The 22,645-nt window shown below is 36.3% G+C and overlaps 1 protein-coding gene across 6 annotated transcripts in view; it reads left to right on the top strand.

The window, feature by feature from the left end:
• PPFIA2 (PTPRF interacting protein alpha 2) overlaps positions 1–22,645 on the top strand; it is a 287,766-nt gene that overhangs the window by 235,593 nt on the left and 29,528 nt on the right. For all 6 annotated transcript variants that reach the window (XM_066549725.1, XM_066549727.1, XM_066549726.1 and 3 more), the window contains 8 exons: positions 1,370–1,461; positions 3,827–3,962; positions 4,425–4,645; positions 7,382–7,619; positions 10,160–10,189; positions 11,053–11,183; positions 11,697–11,851; positions 16,037–16,130. In XM_066549725.1, the coding sequence (XP_066405822.1) occupies positions 1,370–1,461; positions 3,827–3,962; positions 4,425–4,645; positions 7,382–7,619; positions 10,160–10,189; positions 11,053–11,183; positions 11,697–11,851; positions 16,037–16,130 (1,097 nt within the window). The remainder of the gene's footprint in view (positions 1–1,369; positions 1,462–3,826; positions 3,963–4,424; positions 4,646–7,381; positions 7,620–10,159; positions 10,190–11,052; positions 11,184–11,696; positions 11,852–16,036; positions 16,131–22,645) is intronic.

The raw sequence follows: 22,645 nt of genomic DNA on the forward strand, positions 1-22,645 counted from the left end.
ATGCACAGAAGTGTTTTTGCAATGTATTAACTCCCTGTAAAAGCAATTTTAAAAATATAGCTCCATTCTATTTACTAATATAAATATATTATATGGCATCAAAACCAAGGCCTTTGAGAAGAATAAAAAAAAAAGGTATCTGTTCAAAAAATTTTTGCTTTCATCTACATTTAGGTAATCTGTAGAGAAAGGCAGCAAGATTAAAGTACCCAAAAGGACAACCTGTTTCAGTGCCCTACCACCCTCACCATAAAGAATTTCTTCCTGATATCTAAAACCTACCCTCTTTCATTTTAAAGCCTTTGTCCTGTCACTACATGTTCTGACTCAGCTTCTGTGTGTCCCACATTGAAGAGATTCTTTGTTCCACTTTGATGAAGAAACTGATGAAGCAATTTCAGATAGATGAACATAGCATCAGATGCTAATAATCTCTAAGTAACGGCAAGTTTTACCAATAGAGTATCAATCAAAATACTAATAATTCAGTTGTAATACTCACTGAAACTAGTATTATTTATAGATATATTATTTATAGATATTACTTATAGATATTATACTTATATTATTACTTATAGATAGAGATATATTATTTATAGATATTACTTATAGATATCCTAGCCATTTGATGTACTGAACATTTTTAACTCTAGGAAGAACAGTGTTATATCTTCATCCCATGCTTGTTCTTAATTTGTTTAAAAATTCTTTCATTTCACTTTATTAGTAGATAACATATATTTGTAGAATTTGAGAACGGTGCTGTTTTCCCTAGTGGTAGCTGTAAATAGTGGGGGTTTTTTTAGTTATTTCCAAAAATCCAATTTTATGGCAAATAGTCATTTTTTGCCAGCAGCACCTCGTACTAGAGTCACATCAACTCAATAAGAGCAAGACATACAGCTGCAGTTCAAGTCATCTGAAATGCAGTTCTCTCTAAGTCTGGGTCTCTGTCAGTAAATAGAAAGGCCAGTATGCAATCCCATGGTGTCATAAAATCATGTGGGGTGGAAAAGATGATCTCAGAGATCACTGAATGCAACTGTTAATCTTGGTCTCTATAGGGCAAGTGGTGAGTTGCACAATGAACTGTGCCTGGCTTTATGGTAGGAAAAAAGTAAGTTTCAAATACACCCTTTCCTTCCAACGTGTCAGGCAGTGGTAAAACAGCAGAGTGCTATACCACCTCCTTTTGATGTGTACATCTCATTAGTAGTAGTGAGACTTAAATGAGCTTCCTTTTCTTATTGTAGCCAGTGTTCCATTCAGTATATCTTTGCTTGCTTGTTTAACGGTGCAAGAACAATATCTCATAAAATAAATGTATTTTGCATCACAAGTAAGTATATCTTACTTTTCTTATTTCCAGGAAAGACTTGCTGAAGAAATTGAGAAACTGAGGTCTGAACTGGATCAAATGAAACTGAGGGCTGGTTCTTTAATCGAACCCACCTTGTCAAGGTGATATTTTGTGACAAAGGTTTTCTCACCTAAAGTTGAAATAGACATAAATGTAAATGGCAAGCATTTACAGCAGGGATGTACATGTGGCCATGCATTTCTTTTAAAATGTAAAACCTTTGCAGTTATTATTACTGTTGCTTTTCACTTTTTTCATCAGTACACAGGGCCTTATGTCAGTGAGTATACACTGAAATGTTATGGAGATTAACAAAAGTTTTTTAAATTATAAAATGTTTTTAAAAGTATATCCAAATACTCTACATTTTCCCAGACCTTAAATATAAATTAGAAACAATCCTCTTTAATGCTGAAACTGATCAGCATATTTATGATCATATTTTTTTAATAAATAATATATTTTCTTTTTCTTTATTAGCAAGTCATAACTCAGCTGTTCTTAGTGTCTAGAAAAAGACCACAGAACTTAAGCTGAATGTGAAGACATTATTCAGAGAGATCTGAAAACATCATAATTGGACAATAAACATTGTGCCTCTTTTTGATGGAAGATCAATATGGGAGGTATAGTGAGACAAATGCCATAAAAATAACCACTGACAGCTGCAAAGAATTTATCATTCTAGAAATTCCTTCTGTCTTAAAAGTGTCCCTTGAAATTAAATTGTTGCTTTATTGATAATTGTGTGCCATGTGCTGTTTTCATAACAAGCAGCATGTCAGTTTTTAAAACCTGCCAGAACAACTGCCAGACAAAGCTCATGGACCAAGACTGAATTGGGAGCACTCTATTCATCTAAAGTTACTCTTGTTCGGTGGGTTGGTTTTTTTCCATCAGCTATTGCCTGCCTACTGATGTCCTCAGACACCTTGCTCAGTATCTGGACATGGTTTCTCCCTCAACCTTTTATTATTTATTGGAATAATATTTTTTATATGTAGAGAAGTGTAAGCTGATGAAATTCAGAATGTGATGCTTTTAACTTTTGGAATTTTTGTTCCCTTGGCAGTGTGACTACAGGCACACAACACATTTTTCCTGAAAGTGCTTGCAGGGACAGAGGCTACTCAGCTGCTGCAACAGCAGCTTTGGTTTTTGGAGCATTGTTGGAGAACAGCAGCTTTCCTTGCTGGGTAGATGAATATCATTAGCTTGTGCTCCATAAACAGGAGTTGATTAGCCCTTGTCAAAGAGCTGTTTGAATTTGATAAGCTATCTAAATATCTTGGGAATTCAGCAGGTTCCGCTAAACAGTGTGCTTTCCCTTATGTAACCTGACCTCATGAAGATCCCAACTCTCACAGGCACAGCAAGCTCTGAGCATTAAATACTTCCTATTCTCAGCCTGCATTGGCTGGAGTCTGTGCTTTCAGGAAAATAATGAAGCTGATCAGCATATGAATATCTACAGCTAGAGACTGGAGCCTGGACTGTTTTTTTTTTCCTGCCAACTTGCTTCACAACTGCCAAATATTATTGATCATGAGAACAAAGGTCTATTGAGACAATTACTGTACACAGAAGATAAAAACAGTCACTTCCCTATGTGGGTTCTTTGTTACATTTCATTTTTTTACTGTAATCATGCTATTCATATATTTTTATGTGGAGATTGCAGGTGTGTTGAGAAACAGAAATTGTTCAGGTCTCTGTTTCTGTGGTTGAATTCTCAAATGGTACATGGAGCCTTTGCTCTTCCACCTTGGTTCCACAGCTCATGGTTAGGATGCTTTTACTGCACTAAGCAGTGAACTTTTGGTGCTGCTGTTTGATTAAGGACGAAGAGGTCAGGGACCACTGTTTGTAAACAAGAAAAGAGGTGCTGAAGTCATCCTGTATAAGCCTCACCACAATATCCCAAGACTTACCAGGGCTACAGGAAAAATTGGGGGGTTAAAGCACTGAAAGTGTCATCAAATAAAGATTAGTAATTCCTAAACAAGGTTAAATATCACAGGTCAGTTCACTAATATTTTCATAATATAGAGCATAGACTTAGAGCAGGAAAGCTTTAATCAATATGTTCACTCATGAACACGTAACATGCTTAGAATAACCTCAGGCATATTTATGAATATACAGGAAAATACATTCAGCTGCCCATTCTAATTACCCTGAAATGTGCTTTTTCCTGTTAAAGTTTTGGACAATAAGTTTTTCTATGCACAGCTTTCATTTAAAAAAATCAGATGTTTTATTATTTGGTTTCTCCTTAAATTTTCTCATAAAATTATTTCAATTTTTCACTTTTAAATTATGTTTTGTGATGTTTTTTCTCTTTTATTATGCAATACATGAAAGTTTGTTTGAAAAAAAATATCTGTGTTGTGAGACTGAAGGTCATTGTATTGTTGTTGTTATTCCCATTACTCTCTCAGTTCACTTATGTAATTCTGTTTTTAGACCTCATCTGGACACATCAACAGAGCTGAGGTACTCAGTGGGCTCACTGGTTGATAGCCAGTCTGACTATCGGTCAACTAAAGTGATAAGGCGACCTAGAAGAGGCCGGATGGGAGTACGCAGAGATGAACCAAAGGTTAATCCCCAATTCCTTCTCATACATTCCCTGATAAGAGAATGTGTTTGAAGCTGTTAAGCTTACAGTTTGTGGAGTTTTCTTCCAGGAAGAAAACAAAAAACAAAACCACCAAACAAGAAAACCCAACCCAGAGTTCAAGGTTTTTTCTATACCCGCTCAGAGAGCTGTTGTACAAAATGACAGCAGAAAATGTTGAAGTTCAGACATACTTGATTGTTTGTCTTTCCAGAGTGTCTTTTTGTATAAATTATAAGTTTTCCTTAGAGTAACTGGACACCTGAATTACAATTATTGAAAATATTTTATGCTATTTGCAGTAATACTGCGAGCATTAATGGAGAGCTTATAATTGAATAAGTATTTTGAAGTGTTAGTTGTTTTCCTTTCCCTTTTTTTTTTTGAAGTTCAACTTTGCAGTTTTCTCTGACTTAAGCCATACATGTTTTAATTCCTGCTCAGGTAAAATCACTTGGTGATCATGAGTGGAACAGGACGCAGCAGATCGGTGTCCTGAGCAGCCATCCATTCGAAAGCGACACCGAGATGTCGGACATCGATGACGATGACAGAGAAACGCTGTTCAGCTCCATGGACCTGCTGTCACCAAGTGGCCATTCCGATGCCCAGACCCTGGCCATGATGCTCCAGGAGCAGCTAGATGCAATCAATAAAGAAATCAGGTATGTAGCCTGAACCAGCTGTGATGCACTTAGGGTTACAGCTTCCAGCTTCCTTTAGTGCTTGAGTTCAGGTACCGTTCATGGCAGTTAGGAAAGAGCTTGTTCTTTTAGAGGATTGATAATGTGTCTGCTTTCCAGAGGAGAGTCCTGTGTGAAGATAACAACTGAGTCTTTCTTTCCTAACCATAGAAATTTCTTTAAAAAAACATTCCAAATGAAGAACTGTTGGCCAGTTGAAGAAAAGGAAGTTAGAAGAGACTAACACATGGCAGATTTCACAAATTCTTGTTCACAGTCCTTTTTTCAAGGTCTTTTTCACTGTTATACATGACTGCACTTGCTCAGTAACAGCCTCCTATCAGAAATACTTTATTTCTGTGCTCTTCATGCTGTCTTCTGGCAATTATCCCTATGTTAAATCTAATATAAGCCATGAATTCTAAGACATGGTTTTGATTTTCTCTGTAGACACAGAATATGATTTTTCATGCTCCAAGTTGTATTATAGTGCTCGGATATAGGTAATTAATAGAATATATATTAATAGTATTTGTGCAAATTTAATGGAGTGGTAGAAATATGGTTTCATTTATAACAATCACTTAATTAAAACATGTCAAATGACATGTTTTAATTAAATGATTGTTATAAATGAAACCATATTTCAAGACTAAAGCATTCATACATGTTTTCAGTAAGGGCAACTTTAAAAAAACTTGGTGTATGAAAAACATCCCCTCATTAGCGACTGTTCATGTAGGAGGAGATGAAGAAAATTGTAGTAAATGTGTTAGGGACCTTCTGGTAATACTATAGACAGAAATGCTGTGGTTAGAAATATAATCAAGATAGATTGATTTGCCAAAAGATAATCAAGGTAACTTTCTCTGATCAAGGTAACTTTAAAGGAAGAACTCTGTTGGAATGTATTGAATTTGAGTAATATTTCTGTTCAGGGAAAAACATTTTATTATAAATCTAGAGCTTTGTGTTTTTTACTCTCCCACAATGTGTTTGTTCAGATAGGATTACACTGCTTTCTCAAGCCTTTTCCTACACCTGTCAAGATACAGAGTCAAAGAAATATTTTGGTGTTGGGAAGGTAAATCTCCTTAAAACAGTGTACATAAAAGAAAGAACCTTATCCATATTTTCTGTTATTACAAGGAGGTCAGCACTGTGGCCAGCTCAGGAAGCTGTAGATGTAACATTTATATTTGTTTTTAAACAATACTAGTCTTTTGTCAGTTTAACAATACAGTAAAGCGCTTTCACAAGGAACACTACTTCCAGGTGGGACATTATTTGTGCCACCCTGAATCAGATCACTGTTGTACTTAACCCAGGGTCCTGACTCAGATATTAGGTAGAGTTTTACCTCAAAAGGGAAGCAAGGGGGCACTTTTTATACAGCCATTTTTACAGGAAGTCTACTGAGAGTAGTTTATGTTCTCAACTGCTAATCTTGTACTGAAGTATAGGCTTTTATTATCATAGCAACTATTATTAAAGGACTAGATATGTCATTTTGTAAATTTTTTTATGTGGTTCAGGAAAATAATCTACAAGTATTGTTCTATAAACTGTACTGCATTTCATGTTTTTTCTTGGTTTGTTTTTTTTGAATTGACAAACATGACAAACATGATTATCAAATTTTTTGAGATATCAAAAGAGATTAAAAATGTATTTTGCCTTAGATTTGTTTTATTATATGAGATGATTGAGGATTTAGATTACTAGAACGAAAAACATTGTTATAATTCCCTTTCAAAATATTATTAGCCTTTAAGTTTCTTCCCTGCATTATTTGAAAAACAGCTGCATGTGTTTTATACAAATTCTGAAACTGATGTTAGGGAAGAAGATTCATCTCAGCACAGGTGTTTTTTAGGTTTCTATTTTCAATATATTATGGTTTAATTATTGTACTTGCTTAATTTCACTCAGAAAAGTCTGGTTCACAGTTTCAGCCTCCCCAGACTTCGTATTCTCTCATTTAACATTGATCTCTCATAATTTTTCCTCCTCTTTGCAAAAAAGAATACTCCTAGCACAGGTTTATGGGCAAAGGACTTATAAAAAAATATTTTATTTGAAAGACATTTTTCCAGTCTAGGTGAAAACACAATTAAAAAACAAAACTAAAGAATCCCATGGAAGCATCCTGTTGAGGTGATAGACACTTCAGAAACTTGTATTGCTTGCTAACAAGAAAGTGATTTTAATGAAATTCATTTAAAAACACAGGGCTTTAGAAACAGCTATTATTTTTTCATCAAATTGTAGGGGTAAAACAGACAATTTGTTTTACATGTTCTCTTGTTTTATTAATAAGGATTATTTTAGCAATTCCCTTCTTAAAGGCCCAATTTCATTTGATTCTTAAATTTGTGATTTAGCAAAAGATAAGCAGATGAAGCCAACGTAAGCTTGGAATTAGTTATCTGTGGTAAATCAGATTGTTAACCCCCCTGCCCTAGCTTCTTTGCAAAGGAACCAATATTCCTGAAATATCATACATCAAGTCTTGCTCTTGGACCCATTCATCAAACAGGTTTTGAGGATGGAGGAGTTGAGAAAAATAATTTGATAACTGGGTCTTTTTTAGTTATCTGTGATATTCATCTTTGTTTGCTCTTGATTTCAAATCTCATTTGAAATTAAATGGTTTCTAGTTTTGTTCTGGGGATATGAAGAGACAAATACAAGAGCATTCTTCTTTTACTTAATAAGGTTAATCCAAGAAGAGAAAGAGTCGACAGAATTGCGTGCTGAAGAGATAGAGAACAGAGTGGCCAGTGTGAGTCTGGAAGGCTTAAACCTAGCCAGAGTCCACCAAGGTACCTCCATTACTGGCTCAGTGACAGCATCGTCCCTTGCAAGCTCATCTCCTCCCAGCGGACACTCAACTCCCAAACTCACCCCTCGCAGTCCAGCCAGGGAGATGGACAGAATGGGGGTTATGACACTGGTAAGAAACATTCTGACAGTATTTGATGTGATATTTCTTATATTTAGACTTAATCTTTTCACGGTATGACTGGTTCATTTCTATAATTCTTCATTCACATCTTCATCATCCATACAGATAACAAATTCTCTTGAATGTGGGCATTTGGTGTCTTTGGGCTTTGTTATAGTGGTTTTGAGCATTGCATGATTCACTAGGGGCATAGTGACAGGATTACTGAGGGCCTTCAGCACATAGGCTGTGGAATTAATAAGAGACAGAACTGCTCACTGGAATTACTTGTATGTAAAAAATGTTTACTAATGGAAAGTTCTTAACTGATACAGTTATTACACAATAGTCTGTGGAACTATTGCTGAGTTTAAACTCCCAGGAAATGTCTAGAAGACATTCAGACATTCCACCACTTCTTATATGGGATCATTCTGATATACTTTTTTATTTGGTACTCTTTTATACTTGCAGTGCTTTTATACATTCTTCATGACCATACATCATGCACATTAAAATGAGTTCTTTGGTTTCCAGTAATTCCTTTAACTGATATATTTCAATATTACAGGTGGCTCGTGCATAGACATCAAGTCACCATGAAATTACTGTCCAAATAATTTATAACACTGCTGTATCTTTGAGGACACATTCAAAAATTTCTGGTTCAATTTGAAAAGGGATTTACAAGGAATTTAATTTTGATCCTAGACAAAAAGAAATAGTACATCTGTCAAATATTTGAAGATAGTATGTGTCAACATATTTAAGATTTACAACTCTGATACTGATCTGAGTACACATGCAGGGTTCAGTGTGAGCTACAAACCAGTTTGGAGCTGGGGTGAATTAATCCCTTTAAGTACCAGGAGAGAATTGAAGCAGCCCACTCTGCTGATCTCATACAGGGAATAGAATAGGGTATGTGTAAACCCAATTTTTATTTGCTTTTTCTCTGATAATCATGTTACCAATGTCCCCTTGTGGTCCATTCCTGGGAAGCAATAGCACTGATTCCCTCTGGAGCCTTTCCTAACAAAAAAGTTTGCTAAGAGCAGCTGGAAATGAGTCTTGGCTGTTCATTCCTCTCAGCTGGGAGTAGGGACTTCTGTTGATGATCACCTAGCCAAGTATTCCCTTTTCCTGGGAACTGACAACTACTCATGCCCACCTCTTCTCCTCCCAGTTTAGTAAGGTGTTTGCTGCCACTTGGGATCTGAGGTCAGCGGGCAGGAAGTCCTGGCAGGCAGTTGTAACTTATTCTTTGCTGCCCCCAGTTCCCACTGCTGAACAGCAGAAACAAAAATATTGGTTGCAGAGGTCCTTGGAGAGGAGGTGAGTGTGCAGGCTGCTGTCCTGCCACCTCCTTCACCAAAGCAGCACCTTCCCAAATGCACAGAGTGTCCCTTTCCCCAGCCATTCAAAGTTAGCAGTCTGGCTCTCGGTAAAAGGCAATGGTTGAACTGCCCCGCCAGCAGGCACCTGCACTGCCTGGTGGCCTGGATTTGAAAACTGTACCTTTGGGTCAATATGTTCATCAGATTCAAATACAAAATGACTGCATAGCCTCTGCAATTCAGGTTGCCATGATCTCGCTGACATCCAGCTCTAACTGTGCTAAAACTCAGATGGAATTGTCTGTCTGACTTGCAGTTGAGCTCTTGACTTGCCATAAGCAGTAGAAGCATCCCCCCATAGTGTGCTTATCAGCACAGCCCACAGCTTTGCTCACCTTCATCAACCATTTTAGGACACTTCTGCCCTGCACTGTTTCAGCAGGAGTTCAGTGTTCAATATCACTTCCTTGCTGGCTGGGAACAGACACAAGTCTGTCAGAGATCCTTTAAGTGAAACTTGGAGTTGGGAAGAGATTTAAGTCTGATCTCTAGAGCACAAATTGCCAAGGCTGGAGAAGGAGGACTGCATAAGTTTCCACAGCCCAGGTGCATGTAGTAAATAAATTCTGCAGAGTATCATCAGCTTTCCTTAAATGAAAGAGACCTCTACCAAAAATAAAAATGTAAAGGGGGTTGAACAAGACCCATTCTAGTAGTCTGCTGCTGCCAAGTAATACTGAAGAAGATAGGTGAATATGTATTCATTTCCTGAAAATGCCAATCATTTTTTCAGTCATGGTATTTGGTGATGATATTTTGTGGTTTTACTTGGTGGGACACCAATATATTTGTAATATTTGATAAAACTTCTTAAAAAAAAATCTCTGTTGGGGATAACATAAGTACTTATATGAAAACTCAAAAATAAAAAGTGCTACTGTAGGCTTGAAATTCTTTGCTAAGTTATGAAATTGAAGGAGAGTGTAATTTTTCCTAAAATACCCAAACCTACCTTCCCAGAATGAAATATTTTTCTGGGGTTATTTTACGTTAATACAGCAAGTGTATACTTAGTATATAATATGGAGAGTGGTTAATCTTTGCTTCCCACTTCATGAATGTGAGAACAACAAATGTGAGGGGTTTTTAATGCTTCAATAATATTTATTAATCGTTACTTTCTGTTGTTTCCACTTCTGTTACCAATCTAAGCCAAGCGACCTAAGGAAGCATCGGAGAAAGGTATGATACTGGGGTTTTTTAAAGTTTTGAGAGTTTGGGAATTATCATATTCCTCTTCTATTTAGATAACTAAATCTTTGCTGGGGTCCGTTGCCAGCAACTGCATCCCCTTCTCTCCTTTTCATTATATGCCTGAACATAATCATTAATCCTACCTGGAATGGCTTCCAGGGGTCACAGCTAAGCCATAGAAGCAAGGCCCACTAAGTGATATCTTGGAGTAGCAGCCTCAACAGCACAAACTTAAAGGAATACTTGTTTTTAAAGAAGTATGGACATGAAAGCACTACTTTCAAATGTATTTCGGCCACTCTTCTTGCTGGAGGAACTACAAAGAGATTCCTTGAAATCTTCTGGAGCAATGTAGGTTTGTTTACAGAACTGGCACTGATGATGAAACTCCATGACATTATTTAAGATAAATCATTATAATGCTCTGGCAAAATTCCTGTTTGTCCATGCTTACTGTTAAGCATACTGACCATTCTGGTAACGCACTCTGTAGAGAGTGGTCATGTTTATGCCTGTATTCACTTTCTCTCTTACATCCCTGAGAAAATTAGTAAACCTGAATAATCCTGTTTAATGCAAGGGACCCACTTACACCTAAGATTGTCTTCATGTTTAGACCTTCACCAACCTCTTTAGCATAAAAGGGATGAACTTCTTCCAAAAGCATAGTCTCATTTCTTTAAAATATCTGTTTTAATCTGTCACATTTAGAAAAAAAGAACCTTTTCAATTTTCTAGAAGCATTGAACTTGAAATCTTACGTGTTTCAGTCCACTTGACAATTTCATGAGGTGTGTATTGAAACGTTCTTGAAAAGCTAATATGCTCTCATTGGAGTCTCTCTCCCCCAGATTGCAGTAGTTGAAGAAGATGGGCGTGAAGACAAAGCCACAATCAAATGTGAAACTTCTCCTCCTCCAACACCAAGAGCCATCAGGATGACTCACACCCTTCCTTCTTCATACCACAATGATGCCAGAAGGTAAGATGTTTGTAACATGGATTGTTACTTCACAGTTTACCACATATTATGTTTTCAAGTCATGTTGTTTAACTTCTCCAAAATTACTTGATTTCTTCCCTGTTTCTCATAAAATGAGAGAAAAAACCCTACCCATTGTCTATTGCAATGACCCTGAAAATGTTTATCAGTGCTAAAGTACATGCTGGGTATTTCTGTTTTGAGGTACAGTTTTGATGACTACTGGAAGTAGCAGTGCTACAAATCCCAGAAATAAAATCAGAATGCTGACTACTGTATTTTTCATAAATTGTTCTTAGCAAAGTAAAAATATTTATTTTCAGCCTTGCCTGACAGAGAAAGTGTGATCTTCTGTTGCTCTATATGTTGCCAAATAATTTAAAGATGTGATTGCTTCACTTGTTGGGAGATCATTACTAAATTATTACCAAATAATTTATTTGCAGAGCTGCTTAGAAGAAAATAAAGATGTTGACATGTTATCTATTCTATTTCTTTATTATCATTTTGCAGTAGTTTGCCTGTTTCACTGGAGCCAGAAAGCATTGGTCTTGGCAGTGTCAGCAGCAGCCAGGACTCCCTGCACAAAGCTCCCAAGAAGAAAGGAATCAAGTCTTCAATAGGACGATTGTTCGGTAAAAAAGAGAAGGCTCGACTTGGACAGCTCAGTAAGGAATTAGTGGTAACAAGCTAAGGTCACCATTTCACTGCCATTTTCCCATTTTTAATTTTGCTTTTTTTTTCAGTTTCCAATTCACTCATGTTTCTGTTTTGTCTGGCACAACTTTCTCATTAAATTTCACTGTTATCAGCAGTTGTATTTGTCAAGAGTTTGCCATGACTGTAATGTAAATGAAAGGAGAGTTTGGGCACAAATTACTGGAATCATCTTCTTCACTGAACCTGGTGCTTCATTGGTCTGTGGAATGAGGGTAGCAATGGTAACACTGTATTCTTGAATAACCACATAAAGAGGAGGTGAGAAGTTAATTAGCACCAAATGGCTATAACGGTGGTGTACCTATGTGATACAGAAGGTCCTTGCAATCAAGTGTAGCTGCTTTTCAGATTTCAGGGTGTTGATAGATGCCCTCTATTGCCTATAGCTGAATGTCCTCAGGATAACTCTTACCATTATGCTGCACACATAGTAGTGCTTAGCTTTCTCCCTACTTCTTCTGTCCTTTTCCCTTGCCGAGACTATTTCATTCTACTTCCTTCATGGCAAAAATTTTCCAGCACAAGTATCAAATTGTAATAAATGTGTCAATAAAATTGAAATAGTGACTCTTTCCTAGTCATGCAGATGTCACATAATACAAATTTGTGAGGCATTAAATTTTACTGCCATGGTAACCATGTCACACTTGTAAAAAGAATTTTAAGGCCTTGCAGTAAACACTTAGGCAGCAAGCATAAGCCTGAAATTAAAAACCTATGTTTTTCTTGCAACATGTCCTTAGCAGAACTAACAAACCCATTGCTAAAATAGTACACAATAAAGAAAGATAGTACTACGGTCAAAGTATCAGAGTAAAATTGAAAAACTGAGTATTCTTCATTTATACTCCAACTTTTCTCCTCTCTGCCTGTGAAAACCATGTGTTCTTGAAAAAACCTAATTTCTAATTGCAATTTGAATTCCCCCTTTTTTTTTACTATGAAAAAAATAAAACTGATTTATTCAATCTTTCAAATGAGAATCTATAAATGAGTCTTTCAAATATACCTGTATGCCACCATGTGCATTTATGGCTAATTTTAAAACTTTAGACTGCATCCGAAGTTAGACTTTATTAATTCACATTTACATTTCATATAATCTTTTTTATTGACACTGATGGTTTATGGTTTACAATTTCTCAGTAAGTCAGGAATATAGAGGACAAAGATGCAATAAATGTGTGGGTCTGCAATGAAATCTGGCAATAGATTAATTTCCTAATACCCACCATGATTAATAATACATACATAGAATTTGATAAAGCCCATCTGTAATTCCCATATTAGGTCATGAAATTGCTAAAATATATTAGTGGTTTGCAATAATATGAATTTTTTGTGACTTCCATTCTTTAATTTAAGAGCAAAATTTCAATATAATGCACATTTTAATTAAGGAAACGAGGTTTACTAGCATGTATAAAATGAACAGTAAGACTGTTACCTAATCAAAAGGTAGGAACAAAATATTTTTCAGAAATTAAAAAGACATTGAGCAGCTGAATTACAGGTAATTTTTCTCATCTTAATTTTTAACATATCAAAAGAAAAGCATTTATTGAGTGGTCATTTTCATTCAATGACATATCATAGAATCATGGAATATCCTGAGTTGCAAGGGAAAATGAAATTTTAAAAAGAGGAGTCATGGTAGTAATTGACTCAGTTTCACAACAGATGTGTTATCTGTGCAGCTATATAATTAGGAGTTCTATTTATGGTAAGATACTACATCACAGAAATTTACATAGAAAGTCCTATCACTACAGCACTGCAAAATATTTGAATGGTTTTTATAACCTAAAATTATATTGCAAAATCAATAAAAGACTGCAATTTATTTCCTTGCTTAAATTAAACACTCTAATTTAATATAGACATATGCTTCTTACATTTTTTAATATGAAAAATAAATTTTCTTTAAAAGCACGCATTTATATACTCATATTTAAGAAAGAGTATTGAAACCTCCAGACTTGTATTACTAAGATCAGCAGAGCCATGCTATTACACAAAATATTTCCTTTCTCTGTATTCCTTGCAAACCCCTGAAATTATTTCTTTTCAATTCCTAAACTTGCCAGAATTTTGTTCTTTTATTATTTGATAATTTTACCTTCTCTGCTAAACCATTAGCTTTATTGTTCCAAGCCACATTCATGCTTTAGGAGATCTTTCTTAGAATCGAGATTCAAGATTTCTAGATTCCTTAAGTTTTGTCTAAGTTTTTGGAGAAGGAAAAAGGAATGCTACAAGGAGTGCAAGTGCACTTTCTTTCATTCTTTCCTTCTTTTTTTCTTTCCTTCATTTCCAGTCTTCTCTCTCTTGGCAAGCACCACTTTTGTATTCTTCTCATGTTACATTTTAAATATTCTAGACCCTAAAACAAACAATACATTCCTGGCATTTTTAGAATTGCCCAAGCAAGCTGATCTGCATGGCAAATGGAAAGGTCAGCTTGTTAGGAAACATTTATTGTGGCCACATCCAATAGGAGGCCTCAGTCATTCAAAGGCCAGATGTATTTGGAGAATGGAGAAATGCATTATGCCCCAACTACTCTCCAACCTGTAATAAACCCTCACTGCACTGCACTCATCCCATCCCTATCCAACATACTGAGAGCTGCTCTCTCAAGAAAGATGTGGTATGTTTATGACTATTTGCTGAATGAAAAATGTAATCCAGAGCCAGCAAGAAGCATTTAATGAGATTCTGTAAGACTTAGACAGGCAGATGAAGTGAAAAAAAAGTATACGTTCCTATTTTCTGCATTTGTGAGATGCATTTGCATCATTCTCATTATGACACTTGCAGTAGTGTCTTCTTTCAATAAAGTAAAAATCTGTCTAGACAAACAGGAGTGCTAAAATGTCACCTGCTTTGAAAGAACAGCTTAAACCCAAGCTTTTCTAAGTTTTTGTCATAGACATGATGCAGTAGTAGCTTTTGTTCTCACTTGATTGAGGTGCACGTAAATCTAGCTGGTAAAAGGCTGTGGTGCTATTTCACTTCATAACATTTATGAATTATTTTATTATTAAAATCAACATATCAGGACAGAAATATTTTAATTTACTTTGTGCTTTTTTATTATGCCAGCGTCCGCTATACAACTGTCCACTATCCCCTAGCTGTAAATAGGAAATTGCTGTGTTCAAATGGAGTCAAGCATCAACATTTTACCATCCTGTGGTCTTCTTTGCACACCTTCCTTCCAAGGTGGAGCACAGGAGGAAGGCAGCCTTCAAAGGAGTGCTGCAGGGCCTCTGTCTGTACACATACAAGTGGGAGTGAGAGGACAGTGTGAAGCCAGAGCCTGGAGACTGTTCTGAGTTCCATGAGCAGGTCCCCTCTTCTTGAATCAGGGCAGTGATAAAAAAGTCAGACCATTTTCCATTTCTGTGCTAGGAAAGTCATGTCAGTGGCCATGTGGATCGTACCAGTCCTGCCCTTAGTTTATAAAATTATTTTATTTTGGTCCACATGTCTTACTGCAAGCTTCCTTTGTCACTTTGTTGTGAGTTATTCAAGTTCCCTTGACTTTGACCACATTTAGGTGCCTACAAGACACATCCAGGGAGATGTAGGAAGCTTTTTACTTATCTCTGACAGACTCTTTCTCTCATGGCTGGGTGTTTTAAGGGAGAATTACATCTAAGACCCTCTATGAGAGCAAAATGAAGACTTTAGCACTACTGCATTAGGTGATGCTGCACAATGGCAATAGTAGAGAGACAATTTGAGAGAATGCAATTTCATTTGTACATTTCTCAACTAAGATTAAAAAATGGTGAGAGCATTGCTTTCTTAGCACCACGAGACTGAGCCTTGGGAGGCAAAGAAAAATAGGTAAAGGAGATAAGGGTTCTCATGTCATACATTTCTGCTAAACACAAGGAGGAGAAAACATTTTTTTTCCTCTACTACTTTTTCCAATGTAGTAAATGCTCATCAGAATTTACTTCTGCAGGTGATAGATGTTCTCCACAAACACCAGATGTCACAGTTTAAGAAAACAAATATAGATGAAGGTGGGTGGGAGGGGAATTGAAGGGTTAAGGAGGGGAACAACAGAAGAGAGAGAAGAAAAAATATGGTGGCGTTTTTTTGTTTGTTTTATTTTCCAGGAGGTTACATGGAAACAGAGGCAGCAGCTCAGGAATCTCTGGGATTAGGCAAACTTGGAACACAAGCAGAAAAGGACAGAAGACTAAAGAAAAAGTGAGTACTGTTTTTATGTGACCTTTTGGCTGAAAGTTGATTAAAATATCAGGATTTTTATTGTTTTGTTCAAATGTGGAATGAGAAGCAAGACCATCTACTATGGCATTTTAGTAATGATGTTTCTTTGCAGTGTAAAAAGTTTTAGAGCTGCATATAAAATATAGGGGTAAATATTCAGAGTCTGTCAATTGTACAATATTATTTCAATTGTGAAAGAACATAGGTTTATGAGAGACATTTTTCCATTTCACATTGTCATTAATCCAGTGCTTTTTGCCTTCAGTGCAATTCTGAAAAAATAGATACGTATTTAGTGACTCACTATGTAGATTTTCTTTTTCAAAAGGGTGAAAAATCTCTTTTGTATTATCTAGTGAACAGTGTTACTTCTGTTTCTAGATGTCAAAGGCTCCCCATAAACCCTAGCAGCTTCAGTTTATTTGCCTGTCAGCAAATGCAGACAAAAAGCAGCCTAGCTTTTTGTTTGCATCAATTATATAATAATGTAATGCTGTCTTTCATGCACCTCCTTGTAAAAGCAGCACACTGACTCATAGCAGCTGCCAGGAGCTATGAAGAACTAATAAAATAAGGCTGCAAACACAAAAGAAACCTCTTGGCAGCACTGCACTTACAGTGTAATTAGAGGGTGTCAGAGAAAAAAATGGTACTTGAAACTGACTTTGCAAATTCATTCTGTAAACAAATAGGTTTATTTTCAGCCATAACCATTCACTTTAATGCTATTATTTGGATTCTGAAAGCCTCGTTTTAAAAATTTTCTGGGTTTTCTGGTTTGTTTCACTCTTTTTAGATTCCTTGCCTGAGTTTCAAGAGAATTTTCAGTTGTAGTCCAAAGAATCCAGGGATAATATTTGAAGTTCTCTTTAAATTTTTATGTTGAATATTTTTAATCACTACTTTTCTGTCAAGTGACGAAATATAACTTTAAATGTACACATTCACATAATGTACAAATGCAAACATTCTGTTTAAATCAGCCTCAATTTAGCAATTAGAGTCACTCTCCTAGCTGGAAGAGAAGAAACATTTTCAATTCAATTAAGAAACTCAAAATAGCATTCACAGGGATGTTACAGTTGTTGAGTCTTGTCCCTGTATTTCTTATCTATACATAATCAGTAATTTTAGAAATATATGGATGTAGATTATGTTACCATAGTATTTTTTTTTACTAACTCTAGAAGGCATCTTTGAGGCCATCATTACGATTCATAAAGAATATTATTTTCAGCAGCCTTTTTTTTGAAGTCCCAATGTACCTTCCAGTTCTGAGGGCTGAATGTATCACAGTATTGAAACAATTTTGAAGGGAATAATGAATTCATTTTGTTCACTTTCTTATCTTTTAGTTCATTAAACTGGGTAAAATAACAAGACTTGGCACACAACTGCAAACATGACATGACTATTTCATCTATAGATTGCCTACCAGCTTTTGGGTCTGTAAATAAGGGGTGTGCAGATAATCTGTTATTAAATTTCTGTCCAATCTCACACAATCCCATGCTTTCTGCTTTTCAAGTCTTTCCTTTTTTTCTCCTGTCTGTCTGTCCTTGGTTCTTTATGGATTAGATGTAATCAAAGTGTCCTCTGCTGGAAGGAAAGGACTCTTTCCTTTGTGACTATGACTATTCTATTAGTCTGAACTGTACATTCTTTATCCAAAGTATATGTTCTACAACTATCTCATGAAGAAATTTAATTTTCCCCCTGTGCCTTTTAGGGTTACCTCTCTTCATAGTTTCTCACCTCAGAACTGCAGAAAGGTTAACATACATTATTGCTAGTTTATGTATATATGTATGTATATGTTATATCATTTTAGAGGAACCATAACATAGGAAAAGATGTAACCTATTGTGTTATAGATACACAGGAGATTCTGCTGAATTATGGCAGTCGTTAGGGTGCCAAACTGTCAGTAGAGTGTAAGAGAATTAACACCTCCTTGTAAGAAATGCAGTCGCAGCATCACAGAATGGGTCAGGTTGGAAGGGACCACAGTGGGTCCTGGACCACCCCCCCTGCTCAAGCAGGGTCATCCCAGAGCACATGGCACAGGATTGTGTCCAGATGGGTCTTGAATATCAGTCATTTATTTGCATGTCTTACCTTAGAAAATATTAAATTGAGAAAGTCCACAAAGTAATTTAAATGAAAAGTTTGTTGCAGTAGGTCGCATTCCTTTGTACCAATTCTTAACAATGCCTAATTCCCTCTGGAAGTAGCCTTACCATGCACACAGTAGGTGCAAGATTACTGAACTGTGTGGTGCAAACGAGGAAACTATGCTATGTAACATTAATGGTGGTAGGGATGTGTGAGAGGTCCTTTTAAGACATAATAAGAGAAGCCTGAGAGTAATTTCCTAGCTCATGATGTAGCAGTAGGATCTTTGGTAGTATGATTTAAGTCCCAGTGGTTGATTCCTCCTTTACTGCTAAACAAAACTGCTCTACAAGCCCTGCAGAGACAGTGAGCAGTCACTGCAACACAGAGCAGAGCACCTTGAAAGCATTTCTAACTGACTTGTATTAGGATGTAAAAGCCCAAGAGAGCCAAACCCACCAACAGGAAAGGTAAAGGATAGGCTAAAGCTGGGAAGTACTACTTTGTATTACATTTCAGGTCTGAGACAGCTTTACTTATGCTGGCTTTGTCACTCCCTTTAAACGAATAAAAACCAAATCCAAAGCGTACAAAACCAAAAACTACCTCAAAAAATAAAAAAAAAACCCTGCAAAGAAATACCCCAACAACACAAAAAGCCTTGAAATAGTGATGCCAGAGCCAATTCTCTTTTCTATACAACAAGTATAGTACCCCATACTGAAATTGTGTTTCCCTTTGAGACGTGCAAGTCAGGTGAAGTAGCTTTCAGCCCTGTTAACAGCTCAGCAAACAGTTCAGTGGTGCCTCTGGTGCAGGAAAACAAAGATTCTCCCCTTGCTGTGAAACAGAAGTCGGGTTCATCAGTGTGATCAACATATGACTACTGTGCTAGTAGTCATGATCTTCACTCACCTCTTCTATTAGCTTTGATTTAGTTTGGATAAAAGTCATTATAAAAGGACAGATTCATGTTAAAATTATATCCATGGTATCTCTTAACTGAGAAATACTTAAAATGCTAAATTTCTAATTTTGCATTTTTGAATGTATTTAATTTCATCAGTAATTCCAGAAGGATGCCCTTATCCCAGGGATAAAGATGCATGATATTTCAGATTGCCAGATACTGCAGCAGCAGGTTCTAATGGTCCATCAAGTGTCCTGAGCACCTGCTCCCTCAAGCAAATGTTGCATTGACTCTGGCCCTCATGGAGTTAGAAACACGCTGCAGTGTGGTATAGTGCTTTAGTCCCATTCGTTTGCATGGAGTCAGGTACTGAATAATAGTTTTCACTCTGAAAAGTTTAATGAGAGAGTGTGGTAATTTTGGAGACCAGTTCTCTCTCTGGTGATTGTAGTGTCATTAACCTAAATTTCAAGGTTTCCCTGCTTCCTTTTTAGAAGATGCTATTTAGATGTAAAATTTCTTTCAGTTTCAATTGACAGCTTAGACATCATTAAAATGTAATTAACAGTTTGTCTCAGTAATATGCTAGACATTTATAAACCTCCAAGGATCTCTATTCATCCAAAATCTGGTTATTACAGTTGATCTATTAGGAATAAGCCTTACTCCTAAGGCATCAAAGAGAAATTAAGGAGGTTTTGTAGAATTTTAAAATTATACACAACATCTCTTACAAGCTGAAAAGATGAATTTAAGTTGCCTGACTCATCCATAGATGTTTACTCTCAACATTAAACAAATTACTGTTCTGGTTAATACTGAAACTTTTTAGGCCTTACTATTTGTAAATTCAGCATGCTGTTCTACAAAAAAAAAAAAAAACACAAAAGATGAGGGTAAGGGGTATTTAAAGTTTTTAAGGTGTTATTCATTTTTTGTGAAATTCAGTGATGTTGGGGTGTATATGTGCTTGATTTTTATAATTTTAACTGGACTTTGTATTTCACTTCACTTGTTCTATATAAAATGTGGTGATGTTTTGTATATAGAACCTTTTGTATATAGCCTTTTGCCTGAACTTTCAGAGCCTAAAGAACCCTTGTTTATGAAAACCCTTGTTTGCCTAAAGAACCCTTGTTTATGAAAACTCAGGGTTTAGGACTAGAATTATTATTGGCACAGATACCATCTGTCACATTTACATTCAATTGAACACCCCCAATGATTTAAATAGTTTTCTCTCCTCTAAACCATACCTTTTGATTAAGATAAACTCTCCAGAAGGTGAAAATGAAGAATGGAAGTTTTCTCTTAATATTTTTTCCTAGTGATAAACCAGTCTCCCTCTGGAAAACACTTACCTAGTTTCCAATTCTGAATTTGTAGTTGACTCCAGCTACCATTCTCTGTGACTATGTATAGACTATCTCCTGTGTTCATTACATCATCCTTTGTGGGTGTTGTGCAAACTGTGCATGCCCAATGACTTGGCCTTGGCATTCACACAGGGCTGTCATGATAGCCCAAGCCAGGACCCAGCATGGGAAGTTCAGGTCAGTCCAGTTTCTATTGCAATGTGTGAAAGTTCCTGAAAGGTTCAGGTAGAGTCATAGTGTCCTCTGGAACAGGACACTATGGAGAAGTTGGTCAGTGTCTGTCCCAAAAGACGATTCATACATCCAAAAATGAGTAGATAACACTGTGGCTAAAATGAACTGTATTCCCCTTAAAAATCCATGTCTCCACTGACCTCATCTCATGTCAAGTTAAGGCACTTAAGAAAAGCTGTTTAAATGTTTTACTGTCTTTTACACTAAAATACCATACATTGAACCATTTATGAAAATATTTTTTAACAATGAACTCAACCAAACTTGAAATATTAGCAACAAATAGAGTTGTGTTTGCTTCCCTTTTTGCTGTAACTATCCAAGTGAGCAGCAGTTGTTTTCTCCTTATCCACAGTTTTGCTCAGGAATGGTGTCAAATTGCCCATACCTAAAAGCTTCACTGGTGGCAAATACAGCTCTAGAGAGTCTTGCTTTGTACAGTGTAGTACGGCTCCAAAGGCCAGGCACCCTTCTCAAATGTAATGTTTGATTTGATCTGCAACAATATGCAAAGTAGCAGCAAACAAGCGTCTCTGGAGAAATATAGATGTATTTATATCATATGTTGTGTGAAAAGTGTGTAATAATTGGTCATAGTTACTGCCATTTCACAGGATGTGCTGATTGTATCCCCTCTAGGCACCAGCATAAGGCAAGGTTTGAGTCATTTAAGTGCTCTGTAGTCCTGGATTGCCACTCAGAGGTGGGTTTGACCTTGTGCATGCTGCTAGTACAGTGGGAGATTGGCTTGTGCCATCCTTTCTGCAGCAATCCCAAACACAAATTATTTTATAATTGTATATTTTTTACAAATTAAAAAATTCCCTGAAAAAGAATTCACATGCAAGCCAGCTATTCTGGATCATGATGGCAGGACCCGAGTCCAGAAGCTGATAAATCCCCCAGTTTATAAATGTGAGTCCAGAGCAGTGCTTTTACCCTGTTTTCTTCAGTTTTGTTCGATTTGACTGAGGACAAGAATCTATTAATTCTGTATTTCCAAAACAAGTTTAAGATGTGAGGTTTATGTTTTCCAAGGAAAATCAAAGTAAACCATTCTTTCCCAAGAACCTGTTTTTGGGGGGATTTACTCCACAGCTAGAGGTTTTTGTTTGCCAGATTCAGCTTCCTGGCTTCAAGTGCATTGCAGAAGAGCATTGATGTGCCAGGATATGTACATGTGCTGACATACATGAAAAAACCCTTGTAAAATCAAGACCTAAGCAATTCTCATATGTAAAAAATAAATTCTTAGTATTCATAGACTTATAATTAACTTTGCAGAGAGAATTGCATTGCTGTTAAGTCTCAGCTGATTACTGTGATGTACATGTTAGGCAGCAGGAACATCATGTGAACTGAGCAGCGTGTTGGATTGACTCTCTTTATACTTAGGGGGAAAAAAAAGAATGATAAATGTTGATAAGTTAACTTGATAAACATTTTTTAATGGGCAAATCCAAGTTTTAGATCTCTGTCAACAAGCAACTTGAAAAAATATTTAGGTAGACTATTTTGTGGAATACTGTGGACTATTTTGTTTGAAACAGTGCAGTTATTGTGTAATTGCTCTTGAATCCACATGATGCCCCTTTAATTAGGTTAATTAATTAGGTTTCATGTGTGCAAGTGCAATTAGAATTTGATGTAATGTATTTGTGACTACAAATAATTTCTGTCCTCTGCAGTATGCAAATAGCTGTTTCTAATGATTTTTTTTAATTGCACACATTTTAGAAAATGAATCCAGTTGGATTAATTAGGGTGTTTTTCTCTGCCATCCACCTTATTAAGCACCATTGTATCCTAAACATATGCAATTTATTTTTTCATGTAGCTCTTAAGAATACAATGTTTTT

This window comes from Molothrus aeneus, chromosome 5 (assembly GCF_037042795.1).
Source record: "Molothrus aeneus isolate 106 chromosome 5, BPBGC_Maene_1.0, whole genome shotgun sequence".
In the NCBI taxonomy this organism is placed as follows: Eukaryota; Metazoa; Chordata; class Aves; order Passeriformes; family Icteridae; genus Molothrus; species Molothrus aeneus.